The sequence below is a fragment of the Amblyomma americanum genome, chromosome 9 (genome assembly GCF_052857255.1).
Source record: "Amblyomma americanum isolate KBUSLIRL-KWMA chromosome 9, ASM5285725v1, whole genome shotgun sequence".
In the NCBI taxonomy this organism is placed as follows: domain Eukaryota; kingdom Metazoa; phylum Arthropoda; class Arachnida; order Ixodida; family Ixodidae; genus Amblyomma; species Amblyomma americanum.
The window spans coordinates 78,077,982-78,092,954 of NC_135505.1; the positions used below are offsets into that span (position 1 = coordinate 78,077,982).

The window sequence follows — 14,973 nt, forward strand, 5'->3', positions numbered from 1 at the left end:
TCTTTCCCTGAAGCCCGAAAAGTGTCACTTCAGTTTCGAAGAGTTGAAGTTTCTGGGCCACATCGTGAGCGCTAAAGGGGTTAGCCCAGACCCAAGTAAGACTGCTTCCGTGGCTGCTTTTCCTGTACCCACCGATAAGCGCAGTGTGCGCCGCTTTCTGGATCTCTGCGCCTATTATCGGCGTTTTGTGCAGAACTTCTCCCAGATCGCTGAGCCCCTCACCCGACTCACGAAAGATTCCGAACCATTTTTCTGGGACCTGGAGCAACAACAAGCCTTTGAAGACCTCCGCACTCGTCTCCAAAGTACGCCCATCCTTGGACACTTCGACGACTCAGCCGACACTGAACTACACACAGACGCCAGCAACATCGGCCTCGGTGCGGTCCTTGTGCAGAGGCAGGATGGTCTCGAGAGCGTAATCGCATACGCGAGCCGCACCTTGTCATGATCTGAGGCAAACTATTCCACCACCGAAAAAGAATGCGTGGCCACTGTGTGGGCAGTAGCCAAATTTCGCCCGTACCTATATGGCCGCCCTTCAGGGTCGTCAGCGACCACCAGTCGCTGTGTTGGCTGGCGAACCTCAAATATCCGTCGGGACGGCTTGCACGCTGGAGCCTTCGACTTCATGAATTCGATGACACCATCCTCTATAAGTCTGGTAGGAAGCACAGTGATGCCGACTGTTTGTCTCGTGCTCCTATCGAGGACCCCCGAGCTGACCCCGACGACGATTCAGTTTTTCTTGGCGCCATCGACACGTCCATTCTCATTCAACACCAATCGGACGAAAGCGAACTAGGGCCTGTTAGAGATAAGGGGTCCTTGAGTGAGCTGACTCTTTCAGCGCTGCAGGTCTCTTCTCTGAATGACGTTGTCGGACTTGGTTATGAAGGAAACTGTACAGGGGCTTTATTTACATTATTTACAAGATTTAGGAACCCATTGCAAGGTGATGGGGAAAGGTCGGAGGATCTGAGAAGATCTGAGGGTGATCGAGGGTTCCTTCCTCATGGCACTCGCCGTCCTGATTTAAAAGGGTCTGGTCCCTAGGATTCCCCAGGTTCGAGGAGGTCTTCGCCAGGTTGGGCGTGGCCTAACTTGCGCTGTCGCACCACTTCACATAGGGACACGCCCCCGTCACGTGCCTCGCCGGAGAGAGGGGGTGCCGCTGGACAATCGCCCCCACCTGAGAGAGCGTTGTCTTCGCGTCCGAACGACAGTTCTCACGCTGTCAAGCCGGACGCGTCTTCCAGGAAGTCCGAATGGGCGAGGCGCCGGCGAGCAGGCACAGTTGAAGGGGTGAGCCACCCCTGCTCGGTTTTGGCGGTCGCTAACTGCCTCCGTACCGCACGGTCGATCTTCCGGGAACAATGTTGTTTAAAAACGGTAGCAGAATCCTCCGTCTCGAATCCAATAAACCAAGCGGGGACCGGCCGTGGGTATCAAGATGCCTATCGCCGTGCAGTGACCCCGGCTGCAGGCGTCCCGGGCCGACTACGCAGCTGAACCAGACGGGCTGTCGCCAGAAACCTTACAGGCCCCTCATTGAGTATCTAGAAGGAAGCGCTCAGTCCCCCCGCGAATCTTTTCGCGCGGGCTGTCCTCGTTCTGTTTACGTGACGGCGTCCTGTATAAGAAAAACTACAGTCCAACACAAGCTGTCTATCTACTCGTCGTGCCTACGGCCTTTCGCGACGAAGTCCTGCAGGCGAGCCATGATGACCCATCTTCTGGTCACCTGTGTTTTTGTCGAACTTTGGCACGAATACGGCAAAAATACTACTGGGCCAGGGTTGCTGCAGTTGTGAAGCGTTACGTAACAACTTGCCGCGAGTGCCAGCGTCGCAATACGCCGCCGACTAAGCCAGCCGGCCTACTCCAGCCTATTGATCCGCCTCAGGTCCCCTTCCACCAAGTCGGCATGGACATACTCGGCCCATTTCCGGAGTCCTCACTGGGTAACCGCTACATTGAGGTCGCCATCGACTGCCTCAGCCGATACTGTGAGACAACTTCTTCCCCGTGGTACTGCTGACGAAATTGCGAATTTTTTCATTCAAAACATTGTGCTTCCTCACTGTGCACCCACCATCGTTTTAACTGACAGGGGAACAGCGTTCACCTCGGCCCTTACGCAGGAGGTTATGCACCTGAGCGGCACCAGTCACCGCAAAATAACTGCTTACTACCCCCAAACGAGCGGCCTCACCGAACGGCTCAACAAGACGATCACCGATATGGTTTCTATGTATGTCGACGCGGACCACCGGAACTGGGCGCCATACTCTCTTACGTCACCTTTGCCTATAATGCTGCGGTCCAGGAAACGACAAGCTTCACTCCATTTCGTTTAGTACCTGGTCGCGAAGCCACAACCATGCTGGATGCAGTGCTGCTTCCAGCTAGCGCTACCCCCTTTGTTATGGGTTCTGTCCAATTTGTTCGTTACGCTGAGGCCGCCCGCCAACTCGCTCGACAGCGCATCCTGCACCAGCAAGTTCACGACGCTCGGCGCTACAACCTCTGCCACCAAAATGTGCGTTACCTGCCCGGAGAACAAGTCTGGGTCTGGAGCCCAATCCGCATGGGGGGATGCTCTGAGGAGCTTCTACGCAGATACTTTTGCCCCTACGAGATGCTCCGCCAGCTCAGTCAAGTTACCTACGAAGTTCTTGCCCAAGGAACAGTTCGCTATTCTATAGGCGGCCGACCTCCGAAGTTGTCCACGTCGCTCGGATGAAGCCGTAACACGCCCGCTAGCCCCTCGCGCGTGTTTACACCATACGCCAGACACGTGCGACTACCATTGTGGTCCTGCCTCCAATTCTACCACACCGAGTCAGTGTCTTTAAGAGAGGGGAAGCAATGCCACACTACTAACTCCTCTAGTGGCGCCATACCGCGGCTAAACTGCATTTCCTAGCAGTTGGCAGGCATTGAGTCATCTCGGGGCTAGATGCTTTGTCTTCTTCATCTCTCGTGCTGCCTGCTGCCTTGCGCGTCCCAACGTCTTGCGCGTATAAGTAAAGCAAGTTAACCAGCCCTGCTTACGTCAACCGTTTCTCGGTGACAGTATGTAGGACAGTAGGTATCGCTTCGGTGGAGAGAAGGCAATGTTAATGGTGGCGTTCTTTCATGTCTCGTTTGTAGCTGATAACAATATACGGGACAGAGGACAAAATTCGCGCCCCCTTCCCAATGTATAATAGAGGGGCCATGACCCCCCTCCCCCTCTGCGCTCGCCTGTGACTGGTACGTAGTGGCTTTAACTTGTAGCGCATGTGTCAACGAGGCAAGAGTTAACTGGAAGTTTCTGCAGAAATAAGGTGTCCACTCATCGCGACTACTATCGACCATAGCTGGCATCACGCGTGGTGCGCTGCCTTGACCGGAGTACAGAATCTTCTAGCGCGAAGACGAGGCGCGCTCCCCTCAAAACCGGCCTACCCATTGCCCATGTGCGCGGCACTGTCGCGCCGACTTGTCCCTGTTTCGTACGTGTTTTTCGCGCGGATGACAGATAAATAGGTGTTGCGATAGTGGAAATTTTCTTAGGGGCGAAACTTTAAAGGGGTCGTGAAGTGTTTTCCGAAAATTTTGGACGACGTGTATATTTGGAATTCTGACCCTTCATTCTATAGCGTACAGTGATTCGTTTCATCGTCCGGGTTGATCGAATAGCGAAAAAAAGTTAATTTCGATTTCCCGGCACGCGTCCTCCTCAACTCTGCAGGAAACGTCATCATAAGTAGCCAATCCGAGGCTTCTGTCGCCGACACAACATGGCGGCTAAGCGAGGCCTGCTGGCCCATAGTTGACCGAGGTCAGAGCACTATATGTACTCAAAAGTGGCGTCAAAATGACGTCACGCTGCATCACGCGCAGAAGGTTATTTAAAAATGGCCGATCTTCCCGAGCTGCAGCGTCGCTTGCTGGAAAGGAGTCGGCTGTTGGGGTTTGAGCCGTACGGCGACACACCTTTGCGGGTGCCAGATCAGCCGTCGTCAGAGGACGATAGCGGTGGCAGTGATAATGGCTGCGAAGACGGAGCGTGCGGCCAGCAACTAGCGGTCGTAGCCCGCGGCACAACCGCTACTTTCGGAAGCCCCGACCGTGAGCCTCCCGAACCCGGTCGTGTCGGGAATACACACTGGTATGTCCGAATCTTGTTGCTTACGTTGAGCAGTTTTCGAGAGAGTGCAATCGCTAACTGAAGCATTCGAATAGGTGTTTCTGCGGGCGGTGCGTGTCGATGCCCACTGCACTCGAGAGCACCTGCTGCCGCGAGATCCCTGCAGCGACTGTGAAGCAGCCGTCCGGGTGCATCACGGAGCACCCCCACTTTTACACCCTGTGCCTCGACAAGGTGGTGCTTACGGTGGCACTGCAAATGCTTTTCGATCACGAGCTACGCGTCGAGCACACAGGGTAAGAACAATGCTCAAAGAGAGACGCAGCATGAACAAGCGACCGCCTTTTTTTGCTCTTTTCTCATATGCGAAGCGCTGTAATCAAACGGGGAGCCAGTGCTCATCAAAGACTTCAACCTAGCGATAACTTCTGGGATGACATCGCTCCCTAGGAAAATGCGTAAATGCGCCGATGTGTTTGCACTAGGTGCCACGGTGTGTATACACATCGCGGCACGCGAGTGCGAACACAACATCGGTGGTCTTTTTTCATATGCGTGGACGATCACGATGTTTTGCTACTCAGGCGGTAAAATATTCTCGAGTAAACGTGCAAGCAGATGAGATGTGTCTTCTGGCATGTGTGAACTTGGATAATGCAGTTGAAGATCATGCACATAGTTGTAAGGATGCTGGCCAGACACATTTCTGTTTTATTGGCTGAGTTTACATCTTTAACAGGTGCAGCACTAGAGAAGCCGATTGCAATGGAAAGGATTGTGAGAACTGCAGTAAAATCCGTACAAAACAATCAATCCTTTATTTCGCAGGAGACTGTACAAAATGGAATTTCATAGCAAAGTAACCTAGCCCCACTCACTGCCAGAACAATCACCATTCCAACGCTGTCCTCATTGCCATCATTTTTTGGCAACGTGCATTAGGTGGTAACATTCTATAGTGTGCCATACAAATCGTTTCAATTAAAAAGAATTTGCTGATAGACTTCATTGCATCCATCATCACTTCTACTAATGTGTGGATGCTTGTGCCACAGCATGGTGTATAAAATCCGCATCTTCAGCAGTCACACAGTAAAGCTGTCTTAAACGTGTCGACACTGGCATCTTGCATGTGCTGACGGTGCAAGGCATACCTCTTTGAAACTCCCAGCTGTTCCGCAGCTCCACCCACCAGCTCTAAAGTTGTAAAGTGGTAGGGCCGACCAGCGTGACAGAAGAGGTGGTATCACAAAATCAAACAGAATTATTTAATTACACAAATAGCTTTGCATTGAACACCGCACAAAAAGTGCTTTGAGCCTTGCTTTTTGAGCCAGATGTGAACAACACTGCGAAACAGAATGTTCTCGTGCCACAGGTCGTTCTTATCGTAGATGACGGTTGCGCACAAGTGTGGACAGTGAATGCCTCATCAGAACCTGTTCTGATCCTGTTGGGGCTTAAACTCACTTGATTTGATGCTTATGACATTCATACTATCAGATCCATATCTAAGTGTGAGCATTCCAGTCGAGCCACAGACTTCACCGTCAATATCGATCGCATGATTAACAAGTCGCTTTTGTCGTCCGAACTGCTTGCATTACAGGCTGTTCTTAGCCAGTATGTGTCAGTGTTTGATTTTGCTCAGCCAGCCACTTCCTCTCCGCTGCCAATTTATGGCATGCAACACTATAGATTAACACTGGTACTGCTCTGCCCATCAGACAGAAGCCTTGGTGCGTGTCTAAGGCCGAATGGACTCACATAGCCTCCCTCAAATGCTGCCATCACAATGCTGTCTAAATTGCTTGAGGACAAGCTTCAACTGACCTGGGGCGAAATGCTAAGCCGCGCTATAGTGCAGTGAGAAAATGACGACAGACTCGGTGGGCGCAAAAATGAGCTATGGTGCTCGCCACTGACTGTTCAGTGACGTGCCCAATCCCCGCTTTGGCCTTGTAAATAAATGCTTTCCTGCTCTCGCAACTCTCGCGGCTCGTACTGCGATGAATCGGAGTCAAATCCGTGTTCATTGAGAGCCTTCGGTGCACGTAGATGTTGGAAAGTACCCAGCACCTCCACCAAAAATGTAACGAAGACAGGACCGGCACAGATCACAGTCTCAGCGAAGTCCAGCGCACAGCAGGGAACTCACAAGATGGCTGTCCGAACCACACACACACTTCGTCTTTGTCCACCGGCACACGCACGCTTCGTCTTCATCGTCGGCGCGCTCCCATGAGCACGCGCCATTACCCCCTCCATCAAGGCGGCGGCCCAACGCCGGAAACGAACACGGACAGCAAAGGTAATGTTCGGTATAGACGGCGGACGGCAGAGAATACAGAGAGCTGTTAAGCTGGTAAAGCGGCGGGTTGCAGCCTGTCATGGTGGGGCTTCATGCGCGCCACGTGGACAGTCTCGGTCGGATGGCGCCGACGTGGTGAGGAGGTTGTGTCCCGCGGAAAAACTTCGTATGTGACATCACTTATACGACGAACCACCTCGTACGGACCGAAGTAGCGTCGGAGGAGCTTTTCGGAGAGTCCGCGGCGGCGCACAGGTGTCCATACCCATACAGAGTCGCCGGGCTCGTACCGAACGCATCGGTGGCGGAGGTTGTAGCGACCAGCGTCGAGTTGTTGTTGATGTCGAATCCGGCACCTTGCGCGAGTTGGCGGGCTTCTTCAGCCCGCTGGACGAATGTGTCAACGTCAGCGTAGGGGCCGATGTCTCCGTCGTCGTGAGCAGCGGGTAGCATAGCATCCAGCATGGTAGTGACACACCGTCTGTAGACCAGCTGGAAAGGTGTAAGACGGGTAGTCTCCTGTTCTGCCGTATTGTAGGCGAAGGTTGCATAAGGAAGAACTTCGTCCCACGTACGATGCTCAACATCGACATACATAGCAAGCATAACTGCAAGCGTCCGGTTGAGGCGTTCAGTCAAGCCGTTTGTTTGGGGATGATAGGCTGTTGTCTTCCGGTGACTGGTGTGGATGAGTTCGAAGAGAGATTGCATTAATGCCGCCGTAAAGGCGGTTCCACGGTCCGTGATGACGACTGATGGCGCACCGTGACGCAAGACGATTGATGTCATAAAAAACTGAGCCACTTCTGGAGCACTAGCGTGGGGGAGCGCCTGTGTCTCGGCGTACCGCGTTAAGTAGTCTGTCACCACAACAATCCATTTGTTCCCAGAGGAAGACAATGGGAATGGGCCCAGCAAGTCCATGCCCACTTGTTGGAAAGGTGTTGTAGGCGGTGGGATGGGCTGGAGAAGCCCTGCGGGTTTAACTGGTGGTGTCTTTCGTCGCTGGCAGTCACGGCAGGTCCTCACATATTGCTGGACTGATGAGAGCAACTTTGGCCATTAATACTTCGCACGAATGCGGGCATACGTCCGCGTAACACCCAAATGGCCAGCCGATGGCTCTTCGTGGCAGGCGTGCAAGATTTCTGGACGGAGTTCGGATGGCACAACCATAAGAAAGGTTTCCGTGTTATGGGCGAAGTTCCTCTTGTAAAGGACGCTATCTCGGAGACTGTAGGAACCCAAACCTCGAACGAAAAGCCGCGGAACAGCTTAACGTCTTCAGGCCCTCCAGATGCTCGATGAGCAGACGCAACTCTGAGTCAGCCCGTTGACGCCGGGCCATATCGGACGACGTGACGAGAGCAAGAAACGGGAAGTCGTCCTCCGTTTCGGCCGGAGCAACGTCGGCAGGTGCACGTGACAAGCAATCGGCGTCATTGTGCTTACGGCCGGACTTGTACACTACCGTGATGTCGTATTCCTGGAGGCGAAGGCTCCATCTCGCAAGCCGTCCCATTTCTTGCACTTGGGATCGTATAGCCTCCCGTCCCACCGGCGACACCCTGTACGGGTGTTGGGATATGGGGCTAGTCTCCTCGTTGACGATGATGCGGTGTTTGGCTACCGGGGTGCGCCCTACCTTTGATGTCGTGGCGAAGCACTCTGCGAAATCGTGAAGGAGCTCTAACAAGCGCTGCTTCTGACCCACCGACAAGCCGGGATTAATGTCCACGGTAGACAGAACGGTTGCTGCATCGCGTCCGTCCGGCGACGGTAGCCCCAGAGCACATATTTCTGCGGGCTCAACGAAGTCGGTAACGTATGCGACGGCCGTTCCTTTCGCAATAGGCTGGAACTCTGTTCCGAAGTTGGTGATCAAGAGTGTCGCAGAGCGATCCTGTAAGTGAACAAGCCCTCTTGCAGCGCAGATCCCTTTCTCGAGTAGAAGGCTGACGTTTCTCTCTGCCATAACGTCTCGATCACCGGGCGAGTCACTTTGCACGGGGACCATCATGCTGCACCGCGGAGGCACCGTCACGTCATCAGCAGCAATACGCAGGGCGGGTATCCTGGAGTCGTCTGGGTCGGCTATTTCAATTGCTTGCGTCGGCGAAAACGTCACGCGCGGCTCTTGTAAATTGATAACGGCGCCGTTAGCTTGTAAAAAGTCCAGGCCGAGAATGACATCGCGCGAACAGTGAGGTAGGACAACAAAGTCACAAACGTAAATAAATCCGTCGATTGTAACTCTCCCCGTACACCGGCTAACAGGGGTAATTGGGTGCCCACCAGCTGTGCGAATCTGAGGCCCAGTCCACGCGGTTAAAATTTTCCTCAGTTCTTTTGCTAGCTCGTTGCTCATAACCGAATAGTCCGCTCCCGTGTCAACCAATGCCGTAACCGCTAAATCGTCGATATCGACCGGTAAGTTCGAAGCTGCACATCCTTTGTGATCGTCACGTGTCCTCGTTTGATAGCCGTCGTCTGGTCGGGAACGCGATGGAGGATGTTCGGCTGTTCGCTCGTCAGCGGCCTTACCTCCGCAGGCCGCTGGGTCTAGTTTCCCCGGCGAGGACTCAGTGAGCGGCTGAAACGGCTTGTCGGAGGACGGGGACTCGGCGAACGATAGCGGGTAGAGGTTGGTGGGCGGTAGTCAGGGCGAGGGAAATCAGTGTGAGTATGATCCCGGCGCGTTGACAGGTGCTCCTCAATTTCGCGGGACCGTTCGCCATTGGGCGGATAGGGGACTCGCGGATGAAATCCGCGAATTCCAACTCGACGATAAGGGCACCACCGCAAGATATGGCCAGCCTCACCGCAGTGGTAGCAAAGGGGCCGCTGGTCAGGTGCCCGCCACACGTCCGTCTTCCGCAGCCTGGCTTCGGACAACACAGGGACAGGCGGGGGCCGCGGCTGGAAAGCAGATGCAGATGGGCTGGTGCTCCAAGGGGCGAGGTCGCAGTTCTGTCGGTGTACCGACGCGTACGTCTGGCGCGGGGGCGTCGGTGTAAGGGCAGCAGGGGCAACAGGTTCAGGAACCACCTGCTGCACTTCCTCTCGGATAATTTGTGCTAACGATGGACACTGCAGCTGCGACTGGGCAGAGAGGCGCATTTTGTGCAGCTCTTCTTTGACAATAGATCGAACCAGCTCCCGAAGGGTGTCAGCGGAATCGCTGGAGGCTGGGGCAAAGTCGGCAGTTGATACGATGTTCACGGCGCGATTGTAATAGCGGGCGCGTTGTTGCAGGGTCTTTTCTACGGTAGTGGCCTCCGATAGAAACTCCGAAGTGGTGTTAGGTGGGTTTCGCACAAGCCCAGCAAACAGTTCTTTTATCCCGCGCATCAGGTGGCGCACTTTCTTGTCCTCGGCCATGTTTGGATCCGCCCTTCTGAACAGTCGTGTCATGTCCTCATAATACATTGCGACGCTCTTATTGGGTCGCTGGTTCCTTGACTGCAGCGCCGACTCAGCTCGTTCCCGACGGTCGGTGTTGACGTAGGTCGCCAGCAACTGGCTACGGAACCGTTCCCAAGAAGGAAACGTTGTCTCGTGGTTCTCGTACCACGTCCGCGCCGAGTCGTCAAGAGCGAAGTAAACATTGTGCAGCTTCCGCTCCGCATCCCAGCCGTTGTACCTGGCAAAGCGCTCGAACTGGTCAAGCCAGTCCTCCGCGTCCTCAAACACTTCGCCATGGAAGGTCGGCGGCGTTCGCGGCTGGAGGACCAGGAAATGAGCAGCTGAGTTCCCGTTGTCAGCCATAGCTGCCGCGTCTCCGTTGCTAGCCATAGGTGCCGCGTCAGTCCTGCGCGTCGCAGCTGGAGCCCTGGTCCTAGGGGATAACGGACCGTACTCTGGTGACTGACCTTGGATTCGGCGGCTCGTACTGCGATGAATCGGAGTCAAATCCGTGTTCATTGAGAGCCTTCGGGGCACGTAGATGTTGGAAAGCACCCAGCACCTCCACCAAAAATGTAACGAAGACAGGACCGGCACAGATCACAGTCTCAGCGAAGTCCAACGCACAGCAGGGAACTCACAAGATGGCTGTCTGAACCACACACACACTTCGTCTTTGTCCACTGGCACACGCACACTTCGTCTTCATCGTCGGCGCGCTCCCATGAGCACGCGCCAATATAGTAGTTCAGCAACATTTGCCTGTGCTGCCTGTGGAGAACCGTGGCACCATGAACAAAAAGTTTCAATGCTGCCACGAAATTGGGGTCATGCCACTGTTGCATTTTTGTTGTCTACCATTCTCTGTCAATAACTTCAAAATGTTGCAATAGAATTCAGAGTTCACAATGCTGCCAGGAAGAACACACAGTGACAATCACATGATTTAACTTGCAAACAATGACGTTGGAACTAACTGTACAGACACTGATAACATGATTAGCTTTCAGCATTGTAAAAGCCTGAAACTGAACTTTCATTTTGCTATGCTGAAAAAAATAGTGACTTGTTTTTCTCTTGTCAACAGGAGGTACCGCTACATCAGCTACAGCCAGCTTGCACACTGGCTTTGGGGACGCCTGGGCAGACATCACCGGAAGGTCCTCCCTGCTTGTGCTGTATGCCAAATAAGGGAGAGATTTCCATCGGAAGGTTACACTGGTTTCCAGTATGCACAAGGGCTCTAGAAGTTTGTTCAGCAATGCTTGTGAACTTGCAGTCATGTCTTGTTAACATGGACACCTTGCTATAAGGACAATTTTCAAGGACTGATCCCCTCCCATTCCATTCTGCCTTTGTGATATATAAACTCTCTGCGTAGACTATGGACAGCTTATTTGGAAACCAAAAGCAAAAAAAGATACATTTTGTCTCAGTTTTGCAGACATTGCTTTGGTCCTCTGGGACCTTGCTCATTGGGTATAATATGCAAGTCGAAAATTGGTTGTTGGGAAAGGAAATGGCGCAGTGTCTCATGTCTAGGTGTCCAACCATGCAGTAAAGGAACGGTTAGAGGAGGAACTGACAGAAGAAAGACAGAAAGAGGTGCCTTAGTGGCGGGCGCCAGAATAATTTGGCCACCTGGGGATCTTTAACGTGCACTGACATCACACAGCACACTGACGCCTTTTGTGTTTCACCTCCATCGAAATGCAGCCGCCACGGTCAGGTTCGAACAAGGGTACTCTGGCTGAGTAGCTGAGTTTTGACCTTCATTCGTTATTTTTGACCACTCATATTATAAATAATTTTTTCTGGGAACAAAAGTGTCCATATTAACCGCACATCACTGTATTATGCAATTCAAAAAGTATGGAAGAGGGGAATGCACCTTTGGGACAAGAGACTTCAAAGTGAGAAAAGTTTCGCTGCAGATGGGAGCATTTGAAAGAAGTAGCACCCCCTAGGTGTTCATTATTTTTGTGAAAGGGTTGCTTTTAAAAATCCTATACTTGTATCCATCCATTTCTGAATAATATTTTTATAAAGTTTCATCTGCATCCACTTTGTTATCATGTTATTATTTTTAATGTGCTGATGTTGCGTACAAGGCATAGGTAGGGACAGATTGATTGCATTTTCGCACTCTATCCCAACCTATGCTTTTGAGAGATGGAGAGTATTTCTTTTTTTTTTGTCTGAGTGTGTGACGACCTACACTTCAACCTCTGCCATGCTTCATGGCAGACATCATGGAATCACAGCACTTATAGCCGGGGACAAAGAGAGGACACACAGACAGCTGCACAGTTTTGCATGTCCGCTCTGTGTCCTCGTATGCAAGCGTTGTGAATCCACGATGTCTGATCAAAAAACAACTAGCCCAGCAACACGCCCTGCATAAATTCATGCGTATTAACATGCGACCAGACTACAACTTGTTTTGAAAGTAATGGGCCTATCCTTCAACACTGATTTCGTAATTTTAGGGAATACGCACCTGTACTAGACAGTGGTGCTCCCCATGCTACTGGCAAACCTAGACCTTCTTGCTGCCACGAGTTCATTCTTAGAGGGCCTCGGGAAAGAGCGACTCATGGGGGGTGGGGCAGTCGAAAGGTTTTCCGCAAAAGCTGCCTTGAAAGACGGCCACTGTTCACAGCAATGGACTGTCTCCTTCAGAAGCAGGCCAACATAATCTGGAAAACAACAAGCGTGCATATAATAACATCAGCATTATTAATGCCAACATTCCTGACACTAACCAGTTATACAAAAAGAGCGTGCTGAAGCGTACTAAAGAGGGTATAGGAGATACTGCTTTGTTTATGCCCATACACACCCATATTTTAGGTTTTCTTGGAAACGCCTACAATAGAACTTGGTGGCTGAAATTGAATACAACCTTTGTCCGTAATGTTCCGAGAATGAGTCCATTAAAAAAAATGCGTTTAACATTGAAAGCATTTGTGCAACACCCCTTCAGAATAGTCTCCCTTGAAGTCTATACACAGCTCCCAACGCTTCTTGAGGTCTTGGAAACAGTTGGAAAATGCCTCTTTTTGCAGGGCTGTCAGCTCCTTTGTCGTGGCGTCTTGAATGGCCTCCACGCTCCTAATTCAGTTACCTTTTAGGGCTCTCTTCACAGGAGGCAACAGGTAAAAATCGCATGGAGAGAGGCCAGGCGAGTATGGCAGATGGGGAAGTACAGTAATGCTGTGCTTAGCAAGAAATTTTATCACGCTGAGAGCAGTGTGCAGCCTTCCGTCATCGCGGTACGATTTCCCTGATCCGAGCCACGTTGTTTTCAGTCCGTGAGGTTGAAGGGCGTCCCTGCCTTGTGTTGTCTTCCACCGGTGTTCTCCCCGAAATGAACCTCTTGTGCCACTCGAAAACTTGCGCCCGTGAAAATGTCTAGTTGCTGTAAACGTCACGAAGGAGCTCATATGTCTGTGTGGCTGTCGTGCCAAGCTTCACTCAGAATTTAATGTTTGCACGCTGTTCGAGGTGGACGTCCATCTCCACATTTCGTCACAGTAGAATGCACAGACGACCAGTGAGAACGTATTTTCCTACATGTAAATTGCTCAGGTTAGCTTGGAAAGATGGCACATACACACCAACATTTCCTTTCAGGAATCATTTCTAGAGAAGAAAATAAATCAGTCTCAAAACGTTACGGACAAAGGTTGTACTTTGATTGGTTGGATGAATATGCCACCAAAATGCTGGCCAAGCCTATATTCTAAATACAAAGTTGAAAGTTAGATGCTGGTACACGTGTGAAAGATTGTAGTAAAATTTTAATGTATATACATAAAGCGAGGCCTGTAATGTACTCTATATAGTAGCGTGGCCAATGGCCATTTTCAAGTTTGCTGTCATTGGGGGTTGTCTGGTCCCAGGCTGCATCAACCCACGATATTGTGTTGCACTGACACCACCAGGTGGCTTAGAGCAGTCATGCCCATATATGATGGATATCCTTAGGCACGCTGTGCTTGATAATATGGCTTCACAATGGTTTGGAGCATATAGATTCAAATATTAAAGAAAAGAATTTGTTGCCGATATTAAAAGTTACACTTTAGTTATTTCTGTTTTTGTTTTCTTAGCCCACATTTTGTTTTGTATCCCTTTGAGGTCTTGGACCTTAAAGAGTTTACAAAAAATTGTTTTTGTAATGCTAAGTAAACTGCTTACCATATGTAGGCTCCGCTTTCACGGGACAAGCAACGGCTGTACCCTTCCTTGCTTTTGGGTGCTTTATTTTCCATCTGGACAGTCCTTCAGCTGTGGTGGCCTGTCCTTTGCTGGCATTCTCATTGAAATGGAGTATTGCCAGTTGTGTTCTGAAAAACCAGACAAATAATTCGAGCGGGTCATCAGGTGTAAATTTTCGCATAACATCATTCACTACTTACCTTGCACGCATGCCCTCAGGTGAGAAGCATACAGACTTTGGTGCAAAGCCTATCAGTACACTGTGGAAAGCCTCCAAGCTGAAGGTGTGTGTACAGGGAGCCAGTTGCCTGATGTCTTTCAGGATACGAGGTGAGCTCACAACCTCTACAAACTTGTTGTGTGCAGTTGTCCCTGCATTGACAAATCAATTTCTCAGGAAAGCCTTCTCCGAAAAAAGCCTTCTCCATCTTTTTAGGCGGGCATAACTTCCAATGACAACAACAAATAATTCTTTGGGAAAGGTTCAAAATTAGCTGGATGCCCGCAACTTCGCTGTTTCACGAAGCATGTCGCATGCCATACTTCATCACAAGAACATGATTCTAATGTGGAAAGCAAATGAACATTTAGGAAACAAATTCAGTTCCTTGCAGAGAGCATATCTTGCTTTCAAATAGTTACATTACTCACCAGGAACTAGCCATTCCCTTTCTCCAAGTTCATCGTGTGCACAATGCGTGTAAAGGCCTGGATGTCCCGTGTGTATATTTGCAGCGTGCCGCTCCATGCTTTTCCACATGTCTGTCAGTAGTTCTGCACTGCCATCGCTGAGGGCTGCACACCAATATAGGTGATTACTGGCTGGCTGAATCCATATTTTTAGCACACTGCATCCAGCTCGTTTTGCATGGGCAGCAGCTTCTTCTTGATGCCT

General features: G+C 51.2%; 2 protein-coding genes across 2 annotated transcripts; one reads left to right on the forward strand and one right to left on the reverse strand.

Moving 5' to 3' along the window:
• The first annotated feature begins 3,880 nt into the window (after positions 1-3,880).
• LOC144104900 (uncharacterized) lies at positions 3,881-11,202 on the forward strand. The gene is made up of 3 exons (XM_077638135.1): positions 3,881-4,159; positions 4,234-4,434; positions 10,942-11,202. Exons 1-3 carry the CDS (start codon positions 3,906-3,908, stop codon positions 11,099-11,101), a joined length of 615 nt encoding a protein of 204 aa, XP_077494261.1. The 5' UTR covers positions 3,881-3,905; the 3' UTR covers positions 11,102-11,202.
• A 565-nt stretch (positions 11,203-11,767) lies between these two features.
• Positions 11,768-14,945, reverse strand: LOC144105410 (uncharacterized). The gene is made up of 4 exons (XM_077638527.1): positions 14,730-14,945; positions 14,279-14,450; positions 14,058-14,206; positions 11,768-12,553 (listed from the first exon to the last, which is right to left on the reverse strand). Exons 1-4 carry the CDS (start codon positions 14,836-14,838, stop codon positions 12,360-12,362), a joined length of 624 nt encoding a protein of 207 aa, XP_077494653.1. The 5' UTR covers positions 14,839-14,945; the 3' UTR covers positions 11,768-12,359.
• Positions 14,946-14,973: the final 28 nt, after the last annotated feature.